The sequence below is a fragment of the Pinus tabuliformis genome, chromosome 7 (genome assembly GCF_031772625.1).
Source record: "Pinus tabuliformis cultivar Carrire ecotype Pingquan chromosome 7, CPIR1, whole genome shotgun sequence".
NCBI classification, from domain to species: domain Eukaryota; kingdom Viridiplantae; phylum Streptophyta; class Pinopsida; order Pinales; family Pinaceae; genus Pinus; species Pinus tabuliformis.
This window is the reverse complement of record NC_142293.1, coordinates 1,720,994,034-1,721,016,742: the sequence shown is the minus strand read 5'-3', so window position 1 is coordinate 1,721,016,742 and position 22,709 is coordinate 1,720,994,034. Positions and strand designations below refer to the sequence as shown.

The 22,709-nt window shown below is 34.5% G+C and overlaps 1 protein-coding gene across 1 annotated transcript; it reads left to right on the top strand.

Moving 5' to 3' along the window:
* Nucleotides 1-8,489: 8,489 nt before the first annotated feature.
* LOC149255208 (uncharacterized) lies at nucleotides 8,490-10,188 on the top strand (the record flags this gene model as incomplete). Its single annotated transcript, XM_089454976.1, has 4 exons — nucleotides 8,490-8,882; nucleotides 9,187-9,279; nucleotides 9,684-9,751; nucleotides 9,838-10,188. Coding segments are annotated over 4 exons (669 nt in total), but the record flags the coding sequence as incomplete, so codon positions are not given.
* Nucleotides 10,189-22,709: the final 12,521 nt, after the last annotated feature.

Genomic DNA, 22,709 nt, shown 5'->3' with positions numbered 1-22,709 from the left:
AAACCTCCTTGCATTATAGATATCAAATTTCCAATGTGAAAGTGGGATGAAAACATAAATAAATAGGGAAAAGCCAATGCCAATGTTAACTATGGAAAACCAAGGGGTGACAAGTGGACTTCCAAGATATGATGAAACTCTCACCCAATCAAGTGTTGTAGCCCCTATACCCAAACCGTGAAGACCTGAACCAATTTGGTGTGTTGTGACACTGTGTGGACTTATCCAACAAATCCATGAAAAAAATCTCAAGATTGTGAATAGGTATCCTGGCAATACATAGTAAGCAAAACTAATTATCATAAAGATTGTAAAGAATTGTATGTGAGAGAGTCCATGCCTTTGTTCCCTTTCATGGAGTGTCCGGATACATCATTCACACTAGTCTTTGTCTCAGACAATATAAAAGTTAAAACAACAATGGCAGTTTGTCATATTCAGTGTTCCTTCTATCAACCCATAGAAATTTTGAAAAAAATAAATGTCAGAGATATTTGTATACATATAAAATTTAGCTGTAGCAGTTATGTCGAGTTAGTCTACAGTAGCTAATCAAACCAAGGCTCAAAACAAGACAGTAGAAAATGTGAAGTTTTATCATTAATTTTTGGGACTTGAGAAGCCACATTATGGGATTATTAATCACTACACTAATGGAAAGGGTCATGCCATTATGAATCTTAGAAATTGAGTTAGCATAAGAGAATAGAAGGGATAGAGAATTAATATATGTATTCTACTTCCCACATTTTACTGCAAGTGTCCAATAAAACAAAGAGATAAATTTCAAAATAAAAATGGAAAGAGAGAAAAAGTTGTTTGCGACCAAACCATCATATCTTCCAATAATACAGTAAATAGTTAACATCTTCAGAAAGTTTGTAAGATGACGCATTTCTTTAAATACATAGTCAGTATAGGTGAGTGCAAATGAGAGAACTACCCTGTTCGAGTTGAGCAAACTTTGTAATTATCTTCCATGAAAGAAAGACTCTAAAAGCAGTGTTACTTGCCCTTTTTCTCTTCCTGATACTAAGTAACTAGAAAGGAGCCATTGTAATTCCTTCATTATTACAAAAGGGAAATTTTCTATCCCTATAAATAAAATATCCCAAACTTTTTCCACGAGGAGAAAACTGAGAAGGATAGCAAAGCTCTGTTGTTGTCTTGTGTCTTTGGGCCAAACCAGGCCATATTCTAGACAATCATGGAGGTTTACAAATTAGAAGGATTGACAAAAATGCTTTTGGCTTAGTCATTTATATGAGGAGTCCCTAGTCAAGAGCAGTCTTCGACTAGGAATCTTCTTAGGCTACATATTTTTTTTTTTTTTTTTTTGCATATTAACAAATTTCGATGGCTAGTGTATTGTTGATACCATTTGAAGGAAACAAATTTATCATCATTCTTTTCCCTTATAAGTTTAATATTTTAAACTACAGAACTATAACAAAAAAGGTAAATTTATTTGATCTTATCACTTCTTGAAACTCATAGGCACATACATGTCAAATATGCGTCCATCTTATCTAAACAGAGAAACTTGTACTAGATATTTGCGCAGCAGACTTGCCCAGCCATAACCTAAAACCTGCATGAATACTCTACCATCACTGCCACCAATTGACCCAAACTTAAGTATGAAAAAACTTGAAAACAAAAGAAGAAAGTATGATTAAAGTTTGTTGGTTGAAAGAATTGGGTTGGTTATAACTACCTTACATGAGCTATGCATAAATAAGACCTTTCATGACCTGAGGATATGGTCAAGAAACGCTTTTCTATATAGTTGTACCCACCTAACTGCTCTGAAATTAGGTCCTGGAAGATCAACTCTGGGCTAGTTAGAAGGATTGGACATGAAAGGTCTTACTTTACTGAGAACTTAGAAGGGCTTAGATAACTACAAAAACATTAGCACGAAATTAGCTGATTATTCTGATTACGTGTAGTCAGATGTTTTTAATTTCTGGACCATTGGTTCTAGGACATCATATTGGAAGGCTTTGCAGGTACCTGCATTTCCATTAATTATACTCATGATGTTGACTCGAAGAAAAGTAATCTCTCAACCCAAGGATGTTGAATTGAAGAAAAGTAATTTCTCAACTGAAGGATGGAAGGTTTTGCAGGGATCTACATGTCCATTAAATTTGCTAGTGATGTTGAATCCAAGTAAAGTAATCTCCCAACCCAAGGCTTAGTGGCATTGTGACAAAATTCACAGCAAAATTCGAATTAACATGTCTGTTAACGATCAATAATAGATTGATAATTCCAACGGTAGTGCATGGTTGATGTGCACATTAATCAACTTCCGAAAAAGCAGTCCAAGCTTCAAATAGATGAGGCACACGAACCGATAGAAATGATGGATGATATGTTTTAAAATGGAGTATTCTTAAATGTATTTTTTGAAGTTTTTATTGGATTTAAATTTCGTGAAAAATTTTGTAGTTTAATTTTGATTTGTGTTGTTTAAATTGTTTTTTACTGCATATATGGATTTAGCACCTCGAAAATTTTTGGGGCACTTTGCACTGGTTAAACTTAATTTCAATGCATTCTTATCTGATTTTTATATACAAATTAAATCAAAAAATAAATCATAAATTTTTTCAAAAATTTACACTTAAAACTATTCTCCTTAAAACTATATATATATATACTTGATTTTAGACTTTTATGATCCATACTGATTTTGTTTTGTTTTGCTTTGTTTTGTTTTATTTCATTTCATTTGTATTTTTAATTTAAAAAATATTGAATTCAAATTAATTAAATTAATTTAATAAAAATATAATAAGAATTAAATATTTGTAAATATATAATCATAATTAAAAATAAGTTTAATATATTTATCAAATAATTATTAAATAGAATTACTAATATTTAACAACTAGTTTCAACTTATAATGTGATTAATCTAAAAGACTTTATCAAATTATTTATATATATATATATATATATATAGACTTAAAACTATATATGTGATTAGTTTCGAGATATATGTAATTGGTTTTGGGTTAGTAAAGTGAGTAAATTAAAATATGATTTGTTTTCTTATCAATTTAAATTTAAATAAATATTTTAACATTCAAATACATTCTCTAAAGAGAAAGATGGATTCCAATGGACTCCTCATATTTGGAATCTCTCAAAAGTACATCCTTTAAAGACTAAGATGAGCTTTTCATATTTGGAATCTTTCGATATGTATGATAAATTAAAATCAAATTCATTTTAATATGTCATATTTTTACGCCGTAAGGCGTTCCCCGTGAGAACAACTCCCCTCCCATGCCATGTGTGTTGATCATGAGTCATTGATTTTGGTGTTAGACGATTAAAATAGTATATGCCATCCAATTAAAAACATGTATGAGTCAGTTACAATTCAATTTGATATTCGGTTACAATTCGTTCCTGATGCCCTAAAACTTACCGGGCATACCAGTGTTGTTTCTTCACGTGTTGTATTGATAAAAAAAATACAAAGTTGATGTACAATACTTAGCTACCATAACCAAGCTTGTTTGGTCCCCACACAACATTAAGAATGCTCATTGAAGTTTGTAAATCGATTTGCAGAATCTGTGGGTAAGAGAAGCTAGAACTTGTTAACAAAGGGGACATAAAGAAAGTGTTTGGCTCCTCCCCACCGCAAGTCAATGTTTCAAAAACCATAAGAGGAGGAAGGTCGAAGGAGAACCATGGATTTGACATAGTGTTAACCAAAGAGAGAACGTTGAACGATTGGTTGCAACGATTAAAAAATTTACAGTCAATCGAATATCTCACAAATCGGGGCGCGACTATCCCTAGGGTGGAGAAACTATGAATGAATCCAGCAACAGAACCTTGGTAGCAGAGGGGACTCCAACTCGAGACCTCGCCAGTGCCTGGTTGAGTAGCGTAATGAAGGATCATAATTTGAATGAGTTGTAAAGGCTGCTCTCGCAATCCCATACCGAGGATTTTTGTTTTATTTAAGCAAAATTGTAAGCATCTTGGTTTCAATCAGGTATTCCACTCTTTTGGAAATTTATGGTGATGCAATAACCAGATCCGTTCTGAATCCTTCTTGAATCATAGTAATAAACTGAGCATTTGTCGAGAAATAAAGCACTTAGTGTCCAGAAATGGAGCATTTGTTAAATGGCAATGACAGAGCATTTTTTAAATGGAAATGAAGTTCATACTTCAGAGAAATATGTGTGATGAGATCAGTGAACAAGGAATTATTGGAAAATCTAAATATATATTAATGATTTTATATAAATTTGTTAATTAAAAATAAATTAAAAAAAAAATTAGGTTTATTATTTCATATATATTGAGTGACAAGGTTTTATCTTTCAATATTACTTAATATCATGATCATTTCGATATCTAATATGAAAATGATTTAATTTGGTTCTTCACAATCTATCCAATATGTTCTATTGGAACTTCAAAGAGAATCTTTGAACATTAAGACATAACTTATACTCGAAAGATTATAGAATGTCAATTTGACATAATGTAAGTGATTTCTCATTATCTTCTAGCTTCGAATGCCATTTTGTGTACTAATTTCTATCTTCAATGATCTTTTATATGTCATGATTCTTCTCAAATTTATGCTTCCTTTGCAACATCTGGTGCAATTTCTAATTTAATTATTATTGGGATAATTAAATTTATAAAGTAAGTATTTTTTTCCTTTGTATATATATATATGGGATGTAGAGATGGTAATGGAGTGTATTGTTAAGTCATTCCATGATGTGAAGGTCATTGGTTCAAAATTCAGTGGGCAAAAATCAAACCATGTTAAAGAATTGGTGTGACCCAAACTGAACATGATCCTCAAATGATCGCAGCTTTTCAAAGTATACTTCAAGACTAAAAAATTAAACCACTTAACAAACAATATATATTCGAAAATAAGTGTGTTTATGGGAGTATATGTTTTAAGATATACCAATTTCTTTTTCAAAAGTTTTATTTTAACCGTTTAATCCATTAAATTATAAAATCGATTAATGCAAAGAAAAAGAAGATTTTTTTTTATTAAATTGTATAAATTATAATCATTTAAAATTAACAAAGGGGTTTGAGTTCGAAGTCTTTCTCTCTTTATGTGTGTTCGTGAACAAAGATGTTGTATTTCATAACATTCATAAGGAAAAAAAAGCTTACATCAGATGATCTTTCCAACTTGAGGTTCATTGTTAGCACTTTTCATATGCTAGTTATAACTTTGAACAATGGTTTCAAAATCTGTATTTTGTTTTAAAAGTGTTTTTTAACACAAGAAAATGTGTTAAAAAAAATCCCTTCCTTTTTTTTTAATTTTAAGAAAAAAGAGAGTTTTATCAATTTCTCATCTTATTATAGGGTATTTAATTATTCAATGCTGAATTTATTTTTTAAGGATTTTTTATTTACATCTCGTTATTTGTCTCAGAGGGCCTTAGCATTATCTTATTTTAGGTTTCTTAAAGTAAAGAAAAATAAAGGAATGAGTTTATTCCAAAGTGTGTCATAATGAATTCCTCCTTTAACTATTAAGAGAGTTTTATTAATTCCTTATCATATTGTAGGGAACTCCACTATTCAATGCCCAATTCATTCATCAATGAACTTTTATCCACATCTCGTGATTTTTCATTAGAGATCTCTTAGCCTCATCTTATGCTTCTTAAAGTAAAGGAAAAGCAAATGATGAGTTTGCTCCATGAGTGACAAGAAACTTGTTTATTGAAGGAATTGAATGATAAACAAAGAACACTTTAGTGTATCACTTGCTATCCTAATTGAGTTTTCTCAATGAAAGGTTTAACACCCTATATCTATCTAGGGTATATTGTACAATGTACTAATTGGGCCATAACATTCATATGCCATATTGATGCCCACATCTACCATTATCCAAAGGGCTATTGTATACCCTTTGCATAAATCCCCTATACTGTTAGCATATGATTAACTATATTTTCGAAGAGCATATGGTACTTAATATCAAGGCCGATATGAAAATAACAATGCATACTATAGTTTAGTGTAATAAGTTGAACCTCTTATTCTTTTGCTTTCTTCGAAGGTGGAAAAACTTATCATAACTTAATTATCAACCTATAGTGAGAAAAAATGTTACTCATTTTTCATTAATGCGAGATGATTCATCATTGTTATTCAAGAAAAAACATGCCCCTTATAATGACTCATTGGTGGTTTGTAAGGGGTTAGGGTTCTGCACCTTCCATAGGCCTATATGTCCAAAGTCTTTAACTTGTTTTGTTTATGTATAAAGAAAATGAACTTTTAACCAATTAAAAGTAGCTTTAAAACTTATTTGAGAATTAAAAAATGGTTTCAACATAAATTATATGGACAAGAAAATCAATATATTGTGTAGTGTCATGGTGAAGGTTTGAGATATAAAACCATGTATTTTTAAGTAGCATTTAACCTTAATGCTAAAATAAAGCAATATTTTCTTCTATTTGTTATTATTAAAATGAAAGTGGTGATATATATAAGCTGATAAATACTGACATCTAAATTGAGAACATGAATGTCAATTAAAAAATTGGTTTTCCAAAGGAAATTTATGAAGTGTACTAATTGGGCCATAACATTCATATGCCATATTGATGCCCACATGTACCATTATCCAAAGGGCTATTGTATACCCCTTGCATAAATCACCTATAGTGTTAGTATATGATTAACTATATTTTCGAGGAGCATATGGTACTTAATATCAAGGCCGATATGAAAATAAAAATGTGGAATATAGTTTAGTGTACTGAGTTGAACCTCTTATTTTTTTGCTTTCTTCGAAGGTGGCAAAACCTATTATAACTTAATAGTCAACCTATAGTGAGAAAAACCATTACTTGTTTTTTGTTAATTTGAGATGAATTATCATTGTTTTTCAAGAAAAAAATAGGCCCCTTATAATGACTTGTTAGTGGTTTGTAAGGGGTTGGGGTTTTGCTCCTTCTAGAGGCCTGTATGTCCAAGGCGATTAACTTGTTTTTTTTATGTATAAAGAAAATTAACTTCTAGCCAATTAAAAGTTATATGTCCAAGGTCATTAAATTGTTGTGTTTATGTATAAAGAAAATGAACTTTTAACCAATTAAAGGTAGCTTTAAAACTTATTTGAGAATTAAAAAATGGTTTCAACATAAATTGTATGGACAAGAAAATCAACATGTTGTGTAGTGTCATGGTGAAGGTTTGAGAAATAAAACCATGTATTTTTAACCTTAATGCTAAAATAAAGCAATATTTTCCTCTATTTATTATTATTAAAATGAAAGTGGTGATATTTATAAGATGATAAATAATGACATCTAAATTGAGAACATGAATGTCAATTAAAAAATTGGTTTTCCAAAGGAAATTTTTGAAGTGTACTAATTGGGCCATAACATTCATATGCCATATTGATGCCCACATGTACCATTATTCAAAGGGGTATTGTATAGCCTTGCATAAATCACCTATAGTGTTAGTGTATCATTAACTATATTTTCGAGGAGCATATGGTAATTAATATCAAGCCCGATATGAACTAATAATGCGGAATATAATTTAGTGTAATGAGTTGAACCTCTTATTTTTTTGCTTTCTTTGAAGGTGACAAAACCTATCATAACTTAATTGTCAACCTATAGTGAGAAAAACCATTACTCGTTTTTAGTTAATGCGGGATGACTCATTGTTATTCAAGAAAAAACATGCCCCTTATAATGATTCATTGATCGTTTGTAAGGAGTTGGGGTTTTTCTCCTTCCAGAGGCCTATATGTCCAAGACCGTTAACTTGTTTTGTTTATGTATAAAGAAAATGAACTTTTGACCAATTAAAAGTAGCTTTAAAACTTATTTCGGAATTAAAAAATGGTTTCAACATAAATTATATGGAAAAGAAAATCAATATGTTGTGTAGTGTCATGGTGAAGTTTTGAGAAATAAAACCATGTATTTTTAAGTAGTATTTATTAACCTTAATGCTAAAACAAAGCAATATTTTCTTCTATTTATTATTATTAATTGAAAGTGGTTATATTTATAAGCTAATAATGACATCTAAATTGAGAACATGAATGTCAATTAAAAAATTGGTTTTCCAAAGGAAAATTTTGAATGTACTAATTGGGCCATAACATTCATATGCCATATTGATGCCCACATGTACCATTATCCAAAGGGCTATTGTATACCCCTTGCATAAATCACCTATAGTGTTAGTGTATGATTAACTATATTTTTGAGGAGCAGATGGTACTTAAAATCAAGGCTGATATGAAAATAACAATGATGACTATAGTTTAGTGTAATGAGTTGAACCTCTTATTCTTTTGCTTTCTTCGAAAGTGGCAAAACTGATCATAACTTAATTGTCAACCTATAGTGAGAAAAGCCATTACTCATTATTCGTTAATGTGAGATGACTCATCATTGTTATTCAAGTAAAAACATGCCCCTTAAAATCTGTATATACCTGATCTCATTTTCTTTGGAAAATCATTTACGACAAGGCCGGAGAGAACAGAGTTATTTCAAGCTCAATGTGTGATGAAACTGATGGAAAAGTTAGGAGTCACCAAGTTCCATGTTGTGGGATTGAGTTACGGTGGTTTTGTAGCTTACCAATTAGCGCAGCTGTACCCAGATGCAGCTCAGAAGGTGGTTCTCGTTGCTGCTGGAGTTTGTGTCGAAGAGAAAGATATAAGGGAAGGGCTTTTCAAGGTATCTGACTTAGCAACGGCCATAAACATTTTACTGCCACAGACTGCTGCTAATATGAAGAAACTGATGGAGTTTTCGTTTGTCAGGGCTCCTAAAATGGTCCCTTCTTGTCTACTTCAGGATTTCATAGTTGTAAGTTTAGTAATTTCTTCTCTCCTTCCTTGCTGAAAATGGAGATACCATCTGCATCTGAATTATTTTCAATCTATTTCTAACGCTTGATATGTTTTTGCACAGTTCTAATTAATTTATCAGATTTAAGACTTTTGCTGGGCAGTGCCCATGTTTAAAGAATCTTCCGTAAAGATTGCAACCATTTTTATTTTAGATATTCCGAACCAGACTAACGTAGTCAATTAGGTGAAAATAAAAATGGATGTGGCCTATCCCAAAGATTCCTTAAACAATGTCTAATTATTAGTTTCTAATGTTATAGAATATGGTTGAAGATAGGAGACTGGAGAGAATAGAGTTGATCAACCATTTAATTGCTGGCAGAAAAGCTTCTGATCTTCCTGTTATACACCAGGTAAAGGACACGATAGAATAAAATGTTCCTTCTGTTAAAGTTTCTTTTGTGGCGTCATCTAGTGAATAAATTCTACATTCCTTCTATAAAAGAAACTTGATACTCACAACTCTTCTTTTCATATGGAAGATTATACGTTGAGAAGCTGTGATTCCATTCATCCAGTAGCAATTATTGATAAGTATTACTTATATGATCCCTTAGTTTCCCACAGTTAGATATACAAGTTTTGTAACTTTCAATCTTCAGATAGAAGATCCCTCATAGGAATTGAACCTTTCCACTGGTGAAAATCTCCTCCCTCCCCACCAATGGATCTACAAAACCTTTGAGCAAAGAGCTAAATACTTTATATCTACATTTGCCTATCATATACATAATGTATACTTTTGCTTTCCATGCAGGAAACACTGATAATATGGGGGGAGCAAGACCAGATCTTTCCACTTGACTTGGCAAATAGGTTGAAGAGGTTTGCAAACATTGTGTGTTGCATGGCTTCATATTGTAAGTTATTTCTGTTTGTTGCATCTTATTAACCCTGTTTGAGTCTGGCAGGCATCTTGGTGATAAAGCAGAGCTTGTGTTGCTTAAGGATGCAGGACATGCTGTGCACTTTGAAAAGTCAAGCGAGTTTAACAATCGGCTAAAAAAGTTTCTTCTGGGCTCTTGACAAACTTAGTATCGATTTAAGGATTCCTAAATATTGTTCACTTTGCCAACACATATTCCACATGTCTTGATATTTTCTAAACAACAAAGAACACAGATGCTAACCTGAAATTGCTCGTTGTCAAAGAGATTTTGTGGCAATTTCTAGAGCATCATGTAAGAATTCCATTGCCAACATTGATGCAGAGCATATTTTTGTTTTAGATTGAGAAAATTGCTTGTGCTCCTGCAATTGATCAACGCAATGATTAGTAGGTTTTGGCAATTCCATGAACATTACGATATCTTCATCAGGTCCTATGTGAACGAATGATTTGAAATCTTAGGAGACCTGTATACCTTTATTTGAGCTGCCAAAATATACTACCAGTAGTGTCTTTATTATAATACTATCTTCACTAGTTGTCTTTACCAGTATTTGGGTTTGTTTTTGTTCATAGTACTGTAAATTCGTTTTTCTGTAGACATTCCTTGGTTCACACTTACAATACAGTTGTAATGTTGCTTTGCAGGCCTAGATAACTATTTGGCAGAGTTTTATTCTTTGGATTGGGAGAAAATATTTGCTAAAATGTGCATAACTAGCAAAGCCACAAATGCTTAGCCTCAGACTTTGAATCTAACCATTCTCGTCAACCCCAAACTTTAAATTTAACAATTTTCATGTTTGAAAAGCTTCTTCAATCTTGGAAGTTATTAACAATTGTAACTCGTTACTTACACTTGGTTTTAGGTCAAATATATATGATTTCTGTAACTTCTTATTTGGGATGTATGATTCAATTTCATAATGAACCTAATGAATAGCAAGGCATGTCAAACCTACATACACATAATCTACACCAATTATGCATGGTTCAGAACAGCTTCCAAGAATATTATTATGACCCGTTAGAAAACTTATACATTACAAGTCCAAGGGTTTAGCTCAGCAACTTATCACCAATATTGGTAGGTAATTGGTTAGTTTCATGTGAGCCACTGTTGGAAGGTCCCTAGCCCCTAACCCCCGCTGATATTGTAATTGTAACTAATTATCCTATTGATCCTTGTATGGGCATGTAAATGTGATGGGAAAAATACCTAGAATAATTGTAATTATAACTTAATACCAGCTGATGAAGGGGTGAAGCCTTGATACGGACCAAGTGAAGTCATGAGAGGAGGGAAGCCAACAAAAAAGGTTTATGGAATTAATCCTTGCCATGAATTATTGCCTATGCCAAAGGATCATGAGAAGCTGAGATTGTTAAACATTCCTCAAGAAAATATTTGGTGGGAAGGTGTGGAACTAACTTCCTTATATGTGGAAATAGTGGGGTTGTAGCCCAACTATCTTATACAAGATATGAGCAGCATACCACTAGAAGACTTCTGGAGTCTAACTATAAGTTTTTGACTTGACCCCAACGAACAACCCTAACAGGAAATTCTACCAAGGAAGAAATTTGAGGCAAGGGAGGAGAAAAGACAGAGAAGTGTGTGCAGGAAGAACTTGTGCATAGGAAAGAGAATGAAGGATTGAAGGAAGAAGCACTAGGTATGCCTGAAGTGGGAGTAATCGAGAGGAAAGAGGCAGAGGAAGGATATCAACATTTGTGGGGGTACGAAACCAGCACAGAAAGCATACAGACAAGCAAGAGGGCTAATGAGTTTGAGTTGATGAAGGAGGATGACCTTCATGACTCCACCTTGGGTTGCTAAGCAAGATCTTCCCTCATGACTTCTTGGTCTAGCTCAGGGGTGGCTAGTTGCAAGAAATATTGTAGGGAATATGAGCCTTTGGTCGGGTGGAACGTGGTTCACTCTTCATCACTTGCAAACTATCTTATGTTGTAATCAAATAGTGCTCTTAGGGACTTCAAACTTGTAATGCAAGTAATATGGAATGAAATGGAAATCATGTTGATAATCTGAGTGTCACAGCGAGTGTGTTCGTTGAATGCATATCATGGCACAAGTAATCTCTCCCTCTCTCTCTCTCTCCATATCTATATATATATATATATATATATATATATATATTGTGTGTTCATGATATCAAAGATTAAATCTGGTTATGAAGGTCCTAGTGTCTTTGTAATGTTCATATGCTAGCTTGTGTATTTTCATGTGCTCTTAAGATAGGACTAATAGATCTATAGTCCTAGTTACTATTAAAAGTTCCTGACTATTACAAGCTTAAATCAAGTAAGAGATATGGTCGAGGAGATAGGGGAAGTTAACTTGTCATCCACTTGAAGAACCGAAATGGTTGGTTGGATGGTTGCAAAAGACTCTCGAGGAGTCATCAACAAGAGTCTGGTCTACTTTAGGTAAGCTTGTGAAGCTTTGAGCATGTTATTGAGAGGAGAAGGTCCTTTATTGATGTGGAATTAGATGTAAGAGTCGAAGGCTGATTGTAGAGTGAAGACTCAGAAGGAGTCTTCTCAAAGCACCTAAATCAAAGTATTATAGAGATTCATAGAAGAACTATTGAACTAGTAGAAAGTTGTTAAAGGACCTAAAGAGCTTGAAATAACCTTATAAGGCATTATGTGCTAGTGTTGTCCTTTATTACGCCAATTGAGGGATTGAACAACCATGTTGCACCCCTTCTTGACTATTATTCATAAAAAAGGTACACCTATTTGGGAAAAGAAGGCTTGAAAGCCTCAAATGGGGAAAATTGGGACAATGGCCTAGTTTGACTCCTAGAGAAAAGGCTTAGCAAGTCACTGAGGAGTGAAGGACCTTGGGTTTGCCTTCACAAGATGGTAAAAACTTTTGTATCATGAAAAGCCTTCTAAGAAAATCCTTGCCCTATCATATTCAATTTCAGACCTTTTAGAATAGGTTTGGAAGCTCTAATAGAATTTCTAGAAATTCAAGGATGGACCCTTGGAATTTCGAGGATTGACCCCCTCCATGGATTTTGAGATCATATGGCAGAAGTTTGGCAATTTAGGGATAGGAGTCCTTAGCCCTAGCCCTTGGGTCACATGGCCATTAGGAGTTGTGACCGAGAGCTAATATGAAGAAGAGGCTATCAAGCTATTAGGCCCCAAGTATTAGTTACATGAAATGGATAAGTCAACAATTAAAATGATAGAGTAGACACTAACTCATGAAACTAGGATTATCTTAAGGATTTTTGGACATTGCAACCAAGGATAGTTTCACATTGATGTGGTCACACTAAAAGGGTATACAAGAAGAATATGATTAAAGAAACTCAACTACAAAAGATGAATGTAGCTACTAACTATTCTGATATTGTTAGAGTAGATCTAAATCATTGATTTAAATCTGATTACATGTATTGGATATTAATATTTTTTCTAAAGTGGTTGTGTTATGTAGAATGAAGGGTTGAATCGAGGAGGATTGACAAGCCTGGTTGATAGTGATTGCTCAAATGAATGGGGTAGAGTTATTTTGAAATCCAAGCTATTCTAAGGAACTAAATAGGGATAACCTGCAATACCCTCCTCCCACACTTGCCCAAGCGTATTGGTCCATCGGGGTGAATATGTGATGAAGAGTTACTATTATATGACTCAACCTCCTAGATCACCTTAATGAAATGGAGTCGAAAAACCAAGACTTTACTGACTTACCTCAGGTGCTACAAGAGCCCCAAGAGCTAAACCACCCTTCCAGGTGCCCAAAAAATGAGTTAACTTGCTTTTTCACTGACCTAGGTTCTCATTCTCTGGCATAACACTACCCAAATTCGACTGTAACCCTCCAGTTGCATGCATAAGCCTGCAAGGGAGTATCTGCAATCTTTTTTACCCAGTATTGTGTCAGTGACCGCGAGATCTAAACCAATTTTTCAGGGCTAGTCTCTAGACCATTGCCCAGAACATGATGAAACTTTCCAGGACAATAAATAACACAAGGAAAAAGCCTCTAACAAAAAACTTAATCAAGGATTTGACCTAACAAAGCCCAAACATGACAAACATTTTGTCAAACATATGGCAAACATGTAATCTATAGGTCATGAATGCATATCTGAACATATGGGTACGAAAATTATCTAGAATTCACTAAGAAGGTCTAACGCCCTCTCATAATAGATGCAATAACATTTGTGGTCCATGCATTCATCAACCACTCATATATTTATCAAACATGTCAAGGGCCATAAACAATATACATCATATAATCAACATATAATCAACATATAAACTAGTGACAACCATATAAACCATGGAAACTCAACCATAATATCAACATCATAATCAATACATATGCTCATAGATAAAAATAGAAAATACCTTTTATTAACATATGAAAATTCCAACCAAGTCAGGGACTTCCACGTACCACCCAACCATAGATTGGGATGAACCAAATATTTCTTTCAGCCAATCACCCCTATGCCATATTCCAAGCACGAACGCCAGATTAGTATCTACCCTAGTTGTCCAAAGCTCTAGAGTGTTTGTTCCAACCCAACTCCAGGATTAGTAACTCAACCCACAACTGTCGTAGGGCTCCAATACATTTGTCCAACCAAGGCTCCAAGACTAGTAACTCAACCCACCAAGGGCTCTAAACCATTTGTCCAACCAAGGCTTCCAGGACTAGTAACTCAACCCAAGTTGTTTTAGGGTTTCCAAATCATTTGTCCAACCAAGGCTCCAAGAACTGATAACTCAACCCACAACCATAGGGAACATGGGCACCAATCATAAAACAAATGGGAAAACCCACAACACCATGGCTATTTAGGAAATGAAAAGGTTAGGAAAAACCACTTGCAATCCAGGAAATCCTCCATGCCAATGACAACTCATAACCAAAAAACCACACGCATGCCAAAACTAGCAAGTAAACCATACATGCAACTGGATTCCTGCAAAACAATCCAATTGTAGATGTTGATCACGTTGTCCCCTTGCACTTTTCTACTTTCCTTTGCCTTCTTTCTCCAAATCCAATGTATGCCAGCGTGCTCCAAGAATGCTCCGAGATTTCTCTAAGTGTTCAAGAATGTGAGAGAGAGAAGAGAGAGAGAGCTCTAAAACTGAACTGACAAAAGATTAAACTAACAAAAGCCATGAACTAATCCTCAAAAACCTTTTTATTATTAAGGCCTCTATTTTCTTCATTTTCCTTCATTTTTCCTTCAATTTCCTCTTCACATGCAATATGTGACCTTTCACCTTCCTTTTCTCCTATTTTCCTTTATTTCATAAATAAAATGCCAATTTATGTCTTTTTTCCTTTGCCATTTTCCTTAGCCATAATAAACTGAAGTGACACCCACTAGGATGTTTTTCCCACCATTCAACTTGGAATACATGTCCCATGACCTTGGTCTTATATATATATATATATATATATATATATATATATATATATATATATATATATATATATATATATATATATATTACATGGAAAATCAACCAAGGCTGTTACAAAACCCTCCCCCTTAGGGAACACTATCCTCAGTGATCAATGTCACCTATGACCAACAAACCACTGAAAACAAAACATACTACCTATGGAGCTTTATAAATCATCTTGTTGCAGTATTTACATTTAAATCCGCTGAGATCCATGACCAACATACTATTTATTGAAGCTTTATAACACAAATCATTATGGTATTTACAATAACAACCACATATACAGTCATGCACTTTTGATTCAACCAACAAATAATCACACTGTTTATGGAAATTTATAAATTCAACTCATTATAGTATTCACAATAAGATACACATATATACATATGCACATTTTCTTTAATCAAGAAATAAAAGGATACGATGCCCACATTAGTCAATAAAGGAATCTAGAGGCTCACACCTCCACCCTCAAAAGTAGTACCATGATTCACCTCCTTCCTTAGAAGTCCAGAATCCACTGCCAAAGTCAAACCTGCATCCAATATCCAGTGCTACATTACTGTGCCACTTGTCCTCTAAGTGAACAGTTACCAGCTTATTGCTCCAAGGCACTCTCCCAATGTGCTTATGATTCCATTTGGCAATGCTAATGAAAAAAACGAATGTATTCCATGACCTTCCTTTCTTTTCTACACAGTTCCTTGGGAAATCTTGTCACCCCCTTCCATGTAGTCATACACCTTCCAGGTTTCATAGACATACCCTTCTTTGCTACACAATCCCTCGGGTGACCCCTCCATTGGAAATGTTTCCTCGCATTGGAAGATCCAAAAACCATGTCATATCCATACCTCAAAACCATCATATCAATCATAGCATGTTCATTGAAATTAATCGACACTATTGGGTACCAATGTCCCACAATGGCCCTGCTCCTGAAGTGCTTTCCCAACATATTGTTGCCTATTCCAATTCCTTTTACCGCTGTTGCTAACATTCTCTAGTAGCCAATTCCAACCACCCAAACTGAGAATTTTCATGCTTTCCTGTACCAAGAACATAATTCCCATTAGAGTCAAAATAAATTGAAATAAATTCAAATCATACCTCATTGGTAGCTCGTCAATAAGGTGCACCTGCAACATTTTTTACTTCCTGTCATAACAAGTTAAACTAGCGCTTTGATCAAATCATCATGTATAAACATATCACATCCAATTAACTCAAACACAACTATCATATATCAGAATCATGAATCACATGCAATCATCATGAACTGGAGGCATAGATCACATGTAACCATCATAAATCATAATCATATTCATAATTCAAACTGAAATAAAGTATTGATACTTATTCATCAATGAGTTCTTTGCTTTTGCCTTTGTTCTTTGGACATACAAATACAAAATCGGTTGCCACACCTTGCAAGCACCTAATGTTTTCTCTTCCCTTCAAGCACGTATACATCCACACAAAATGTACAACACCACACAATAAATGCACCTACAACTGAAATGTTGAAGGAAATGTAACTAGGTTCGGTCTTCATAAATTTAATTTTGATATTTGTATTTATTCAAGAAAAAGAGAAATTATTTTTAAAGTATTTTTCAATGAGTCTCTTGCTCTTTGAAAATAGGTCAAGCACATTTTAAAGTGCTTCTAAAAAGTCAAAATCAAAATTTAATTAAGATAAGACCCTTTGAGGGCATGTTACATCATGTATGTCATCATACAAGGTCATGGGAACACCTCCAAGCATAATCAAATCCTCTCCTAGCATCAACGAAGTATACAAGAAGAAAAACAATGAATCAAAATGAATTATAGAGAAAACTGTCAAGTCAAACTTATGGACAATCAAGTCAGCCTAAAAGAGGAGGGACACACCTCTAGTTTTAGAGGCTGTTCACTCCTCATTTGGGATACTTCACTTTGAAATCCATAAACTAGAAAGAGGATGAGGAAGGATGAAGATAAGCTAAGGAAAAAGGGTTACAAGGACAGCTTGATAAGGAGACTGAACAGTGAGGATAAGAAGACAAATTTCTAGGGTTTTTGTAGCCACACATGCGAAGATATAGGAAGCTCCTTGCATTCATTGTAATACTAAATCACAGTGAAAAATATCTTGGTTTTGGGCTAAGAAACAAGGACCATAAGGCCTCCCCAACCAGTGAAGAAGAAAGGAAGTATCAGCGAGGCTAAAGGGACTGTTTTAGGGTTCTGTCCACATGTTCAACAAGTGAAATTTTGCGGATTTGACAACACAGTTAGAGGCCTCATTCTGATATGTGACTAAGTATACAAGGTCTCCTAAGGACAACAAAGAAGGTTCTCTTTATAGCAAAGCAAAGAAGCCCTAATATTCTAGGGTTCTCCTAAGAAGAAAAGAAGCCTAAGAAGCAGAAGAAGGACAAAGTGTTGAGGAGCAGAGTGCCAGAAGACAGAGGTCCATGTGCCAGAATTTATAGTGAAAAAAGAGGAAGGATTTGACTTGTTCTTGGAGGATCCTATAGTCAAGGGTCTAGGGTTTGGAAGTTGTTCAAATAAAAAGCTTCAATAAGAGAAAACTTACAAAGGGTTTTCCTCTCAAGAAAGGAGAGGTTTTGTCCCTGGCAGAGAACCAAACTTTGTGTTTTTGTTATTTTGTTTTGTTAGTAGTTTAATGAAGTACACACATATGCACCAATAAGAAGAAGAAGAAGCATAAGTGAACAAGAAAAGTAAAAATACTCCACAAATTGTTATCAAGTAACAAATAATCACCACAATACTACTTTTCCTTAGATTCTTCAACATGGCATCAAAGCGTAGGTGACACATCAAGGAAATGGAAGCTCAAGAACACTCATCAAAATAAGCATCTACAAAGTTGAAGCATCAAGCATAGAAGTCTCAGCCACTTCAAGGAAAAGAAGGGTCTACAATCCATCATTCACCAAGGAGGTCTACAAAGCTAGAAGAAGAGCCTTACATAAAGGCACCTACAAAGAGGAGCAGATTCGAGTAGAACCTACATCAAGCTATAAGTCATAAAGCAAATCTCATCATCAAGCAAGTCCACTTGAATAAGGCAACTTGAAGAACATCAAGATCCAAGGAAGACAAGCCACCAAGCCTTCAAGGAGGAAGCAATTTCATTACATCTAAAAATATATCAATTAAGTACCTGTCCCCTTCTAAATATGCATCAATGTCTTTTTGCAAGGAAAGCAATAAATTGGTAGGTACCAATAACTTTCTTGCATGGAAGAAGAGGACTAATCTACTTCTCAAGGAAAATGAACTCCTAGAGCATGTTAAAGGGAATATCACTATCCTTGCAAAGGAGCAGCCTCAAGCCTTATCCAAGTACAATAAGGATCAGACGAGCTCAAAGGATTCTGATAGAATCAATCAAAGACACTCTCATTCCTTATGTCTCCAAATTTGAGACATCCAAATAAATTTATGATAAGCTAGTAGATTTATTCTCAGTATCCACAATTAGAGAAGTAATATCTCTGAGAAATGAATTATACAAGATGAAGATAACAAAGGAAGGAATAACTCCCTACTTCATGAAAATATCTGAAAGGAGAGATCAACTTGAAGAGCTTGGGGAAGTCGTGTCCGACAAAGAAATGACAACTATTGTACTTAATGCTCTACTCGAGGAGTGGGGAAACTTCACATCAAGCATATATGCCAAGAAGGAAGCAACCACTCTCAGTGAAATGTGGTCTCTATTCAAAACAAATGAAACCAGAATTAAGGCAAAAGAAGATTTGGATCAAAGGAGCAAGAATTTTCTACCATGGCCAAAAGAAAGGGAAATTTGGCAAGTTTAGTCCACGGAGAATAAACAACAAATACATGTCCAGGAACCAATGTGTTGGATGACAAGAATATAGAAACTTCAAAAGGAATTGTACTAAGCTTAAGGAGGACAACAATAAAAAAAGGAAGAGGGAAGAAGCTTACATAACTCAAGAGATGAAAGAAGAACAAAAGAAGCAAAAGAAGGAATATCCTCCAGACCTCTACTATGACTAGATCAAACTCTTTACTTCTAGACTTCTTTCAAATTTTTTAATAGAGTAGGAGCATGTAGGAATAAATTAAAATTGAATTGCTAGAATCACCCTCTGGAATCTAGCAGCATGATGAACATAGAGTTCTAGACACTCATGTAGTTGTAGCATTTATGAGAAGAACAAAAACTGCATAAGTAGAAATATCTTCTAGAATATAGGAGCATGGCAAATATAGCTCAAGATATTCATGTACAAAAAGCATACATAGTATAGGATTGTGAGCACCAATATTGCAGCAATGATGTTGGAACTCCTAGGGCTACCTACTTTACTTCATCAACCTAGGGTTCGTACAAACTTGGAGGTGACAGTGTTGTATACACAAATAAATGCAATTGGTCTACTCTTTGTCACTACTGAGTTGGGGTGATAAACCACTAGGGTTTCTCAAACCAACCTTCTATTGACTAGAAGAAGTCTATTTACCAACTTGGAGAGGGGAAATTTACCTTAATTGGGAGAAAATAAATGTTGTCTATTGCAAAAAGGAAAGAATGGAAGAAATACTTGCAAAGTAACACGAAATCCTTTATCTACTTGCTAACATAATTTGCTTGCAAAATAACCCTACTTTAACACATGTGAGGTTTTAACTAATCTAAGCATGAAATCTGATCTAGAGAGTACTAACCGTTGTGTGCATGAATAAATATTAAAGAACCTTTTCCTTTTTATCTTTTTGCTTGAAAAATGTAAATGCTAATCTTTCTTGGTTCTTTGGTAGGGGAGACAGGTGTGGAGGAAGAGGAGTACAATGGTTCAAATAGATTGGAGGGAAAGTGGGGGCCTAATCCTAGCTTTAGTGATGATTTTTCTCAATTCCGGCTCAAAACAGGCTACTATAGTTTTTCCTACAGGATCTCCACAAGAAGTACTAGTTCACCTACAGGATCCCCTATTTTACTATAGGAACAAGTTGAAAGCTTAGGGAATGGTCTAGGATGTGGGATGGAGCTTGGAAAAGGTGAATAAGGAGGGGATAAGGAATGGGAGTGGTAGGCACTTACTTAGAACTCAATCTAAAGCTTTAAGATGGTTGGATTTTCTCAATAGAAATGGAAAGTTTTCCTCATAAGAAAAGAATTCGAATTGAGACCTTAGTGACTTTTGGCAATCATGGGTGGATATGGCTTGGCTGAGGCTGATGAGATGAGGTCTCCCTGCAATTTAGAAACTCCTACAACAACACACATCATTCTTGGCATTTATACATAAATTCATCAAAAACAAGAAGGGTTTATTCAAATAGAAGAAAACAGAGTTGTCACCATTTACTTGCTAAGTTCATGCATGGAAGTGCTTGAAACCAATATGAAAGCGAGATGAAATTAATGAAAAACCTAAGAGATCAGAAATACCAATTAAAACTTATCCTATGACTAAAAGATAATGACCTAATTAGAAGGAAAACCCTAGATATGCAAAAAGCAAGAATTCCGTTTGTTTGGATTGGATGGGAAGTGTTCCTCAAGACATGATCCCTGAAAGGGAGAAATGAGGTGAAAACCACTTGTTGTTAGCCTTTTTGGAATATCCTCTTATCACTATAATGCTACTGTTATAACTATTCAGAAATGGAATCAAACTAATTAAACCTACCAATACTTGCAAATTAACAACACCAAAATCAGTTTCGCAACTAGCTATGAGTATAAACTAAGAATACATATACAATAAGAGGAAACTATGCTGCTAGGGTTGGGCCCTAACCCAAGAGCTTCAGCTCTCTGAGTCAACTCAGTGCTGGATCAAGGGAAGACTGCTCATTTTCATTAAAAATCAGAAATACATAAGAGTGGTTGGTTACAATGCTTCAACTTGGAAATTGCTTAGCTATCTTGAACAAAAAAATCAAATCCTAATGAGGCTCTAGGCCTCTTGATTTATACAACTGAAGTTACGAACAACTTCCTTAAATTTAGGGAGGCTTGGCTCCAATCTTGAGATTAATTGGTCTTCAACTGTCACTGGCTTGGCTACCAATGAACTTCATGACTCAGTTGCTTGCAACTCTGAGCTGATGAGATTTGATTTAGGAATCTTTGAGTGAGTGAGGAGTTAAGGATGGAGATTCTGTCTCCTAGAATCTCTCTTTCTTGTCTCCATTCAAGTTCCTGCACTTTAATTAGCCAAAATTTGCTCAAAAACCTGCAATCAATGCACATTAGACCACTAGGCATGACATCTTATATTTACTCTCCTCATTAAGAAAAACATAATTAAAACATGTAAAGAATGATGAGAAAATTTGATTTTAATAGGCTACAGGTGCATTAAGGTCCATATAATTTACCCATTGATGAGCCTCATCAAGGACCTCATACATGATGAAATAAAAATTGCTTATGTTAAGAATCTTAGAAGACCTACTTCATCAAAAGAGGAAACATTTGCAAGGTAGGGATCTTTAAGATCCTATGATGGAATCTTAGAAATAAGGTTCATGAACCAAGGCAGATGTCTCATTGGGAATCCCATTCATGGGATTCAAGAAAAGGAATGATATGTAGGGAAGCTAAGATGAAGCAAGAAGGGCCACACCAAGGTCAATCAAATGAAGCAAGGATGATCAAAGGAGAATCAAGATGAGGTATGTATGCATCAAATTTTAAGTCATGTTATCATTTGTATATTATTAAGTCATGAGTATATTTCTATAAGATGATCGAGCATGAAAGAATCTCCTTCACCAAGGACATGCTTGAAGGCATGCACTACAATGCGATGACGGTCAACAAAAGAATATGCTCACATAATGAGCATAAGATTGTTGACTAAGAAGCAAGAAGAAATGTTGACAAGTCCAAAAAGAAAGAAATGAAGGAATTATCTCATAAGAAGCATTAGATGGTTGACCTATCTATCTGAGGAGAAGCAAATGAAGAAAAGAGATCAAGCATGTGAAGAACATTATGATCACTGAGAATCACTATCTGACAAAGGCCTTTAAGATATCTCTCGAAAGAAGACAAAACAACTATGATAAAGAAAGGACCCTTGACACCTATGAAGGCCTTGGAGATACAAAAGGTGCAGATAACTGATTCTAATCTACAGATATGTCATGATGAAGAAGCCATACAACAAATGAAAAAGCAATGTTGAAGAAATATCAGGATGAAGTCATTATGGGATACTAGGTCAAATAATGTAACCTAGCAGGTACTATGAATCATCCATAAGAAGAGCATTTTGAAGAATGGACAAGATGAAAAAGGAGTAGCCAAGATGACAAGAAACCTAATAGTCCCTTCCCACGAAGCAGTGGCATGACAAATCAAGAAGGAAAGTGATCGATCGATGGTGCCCTACCTAGAAGAAGTTCGAA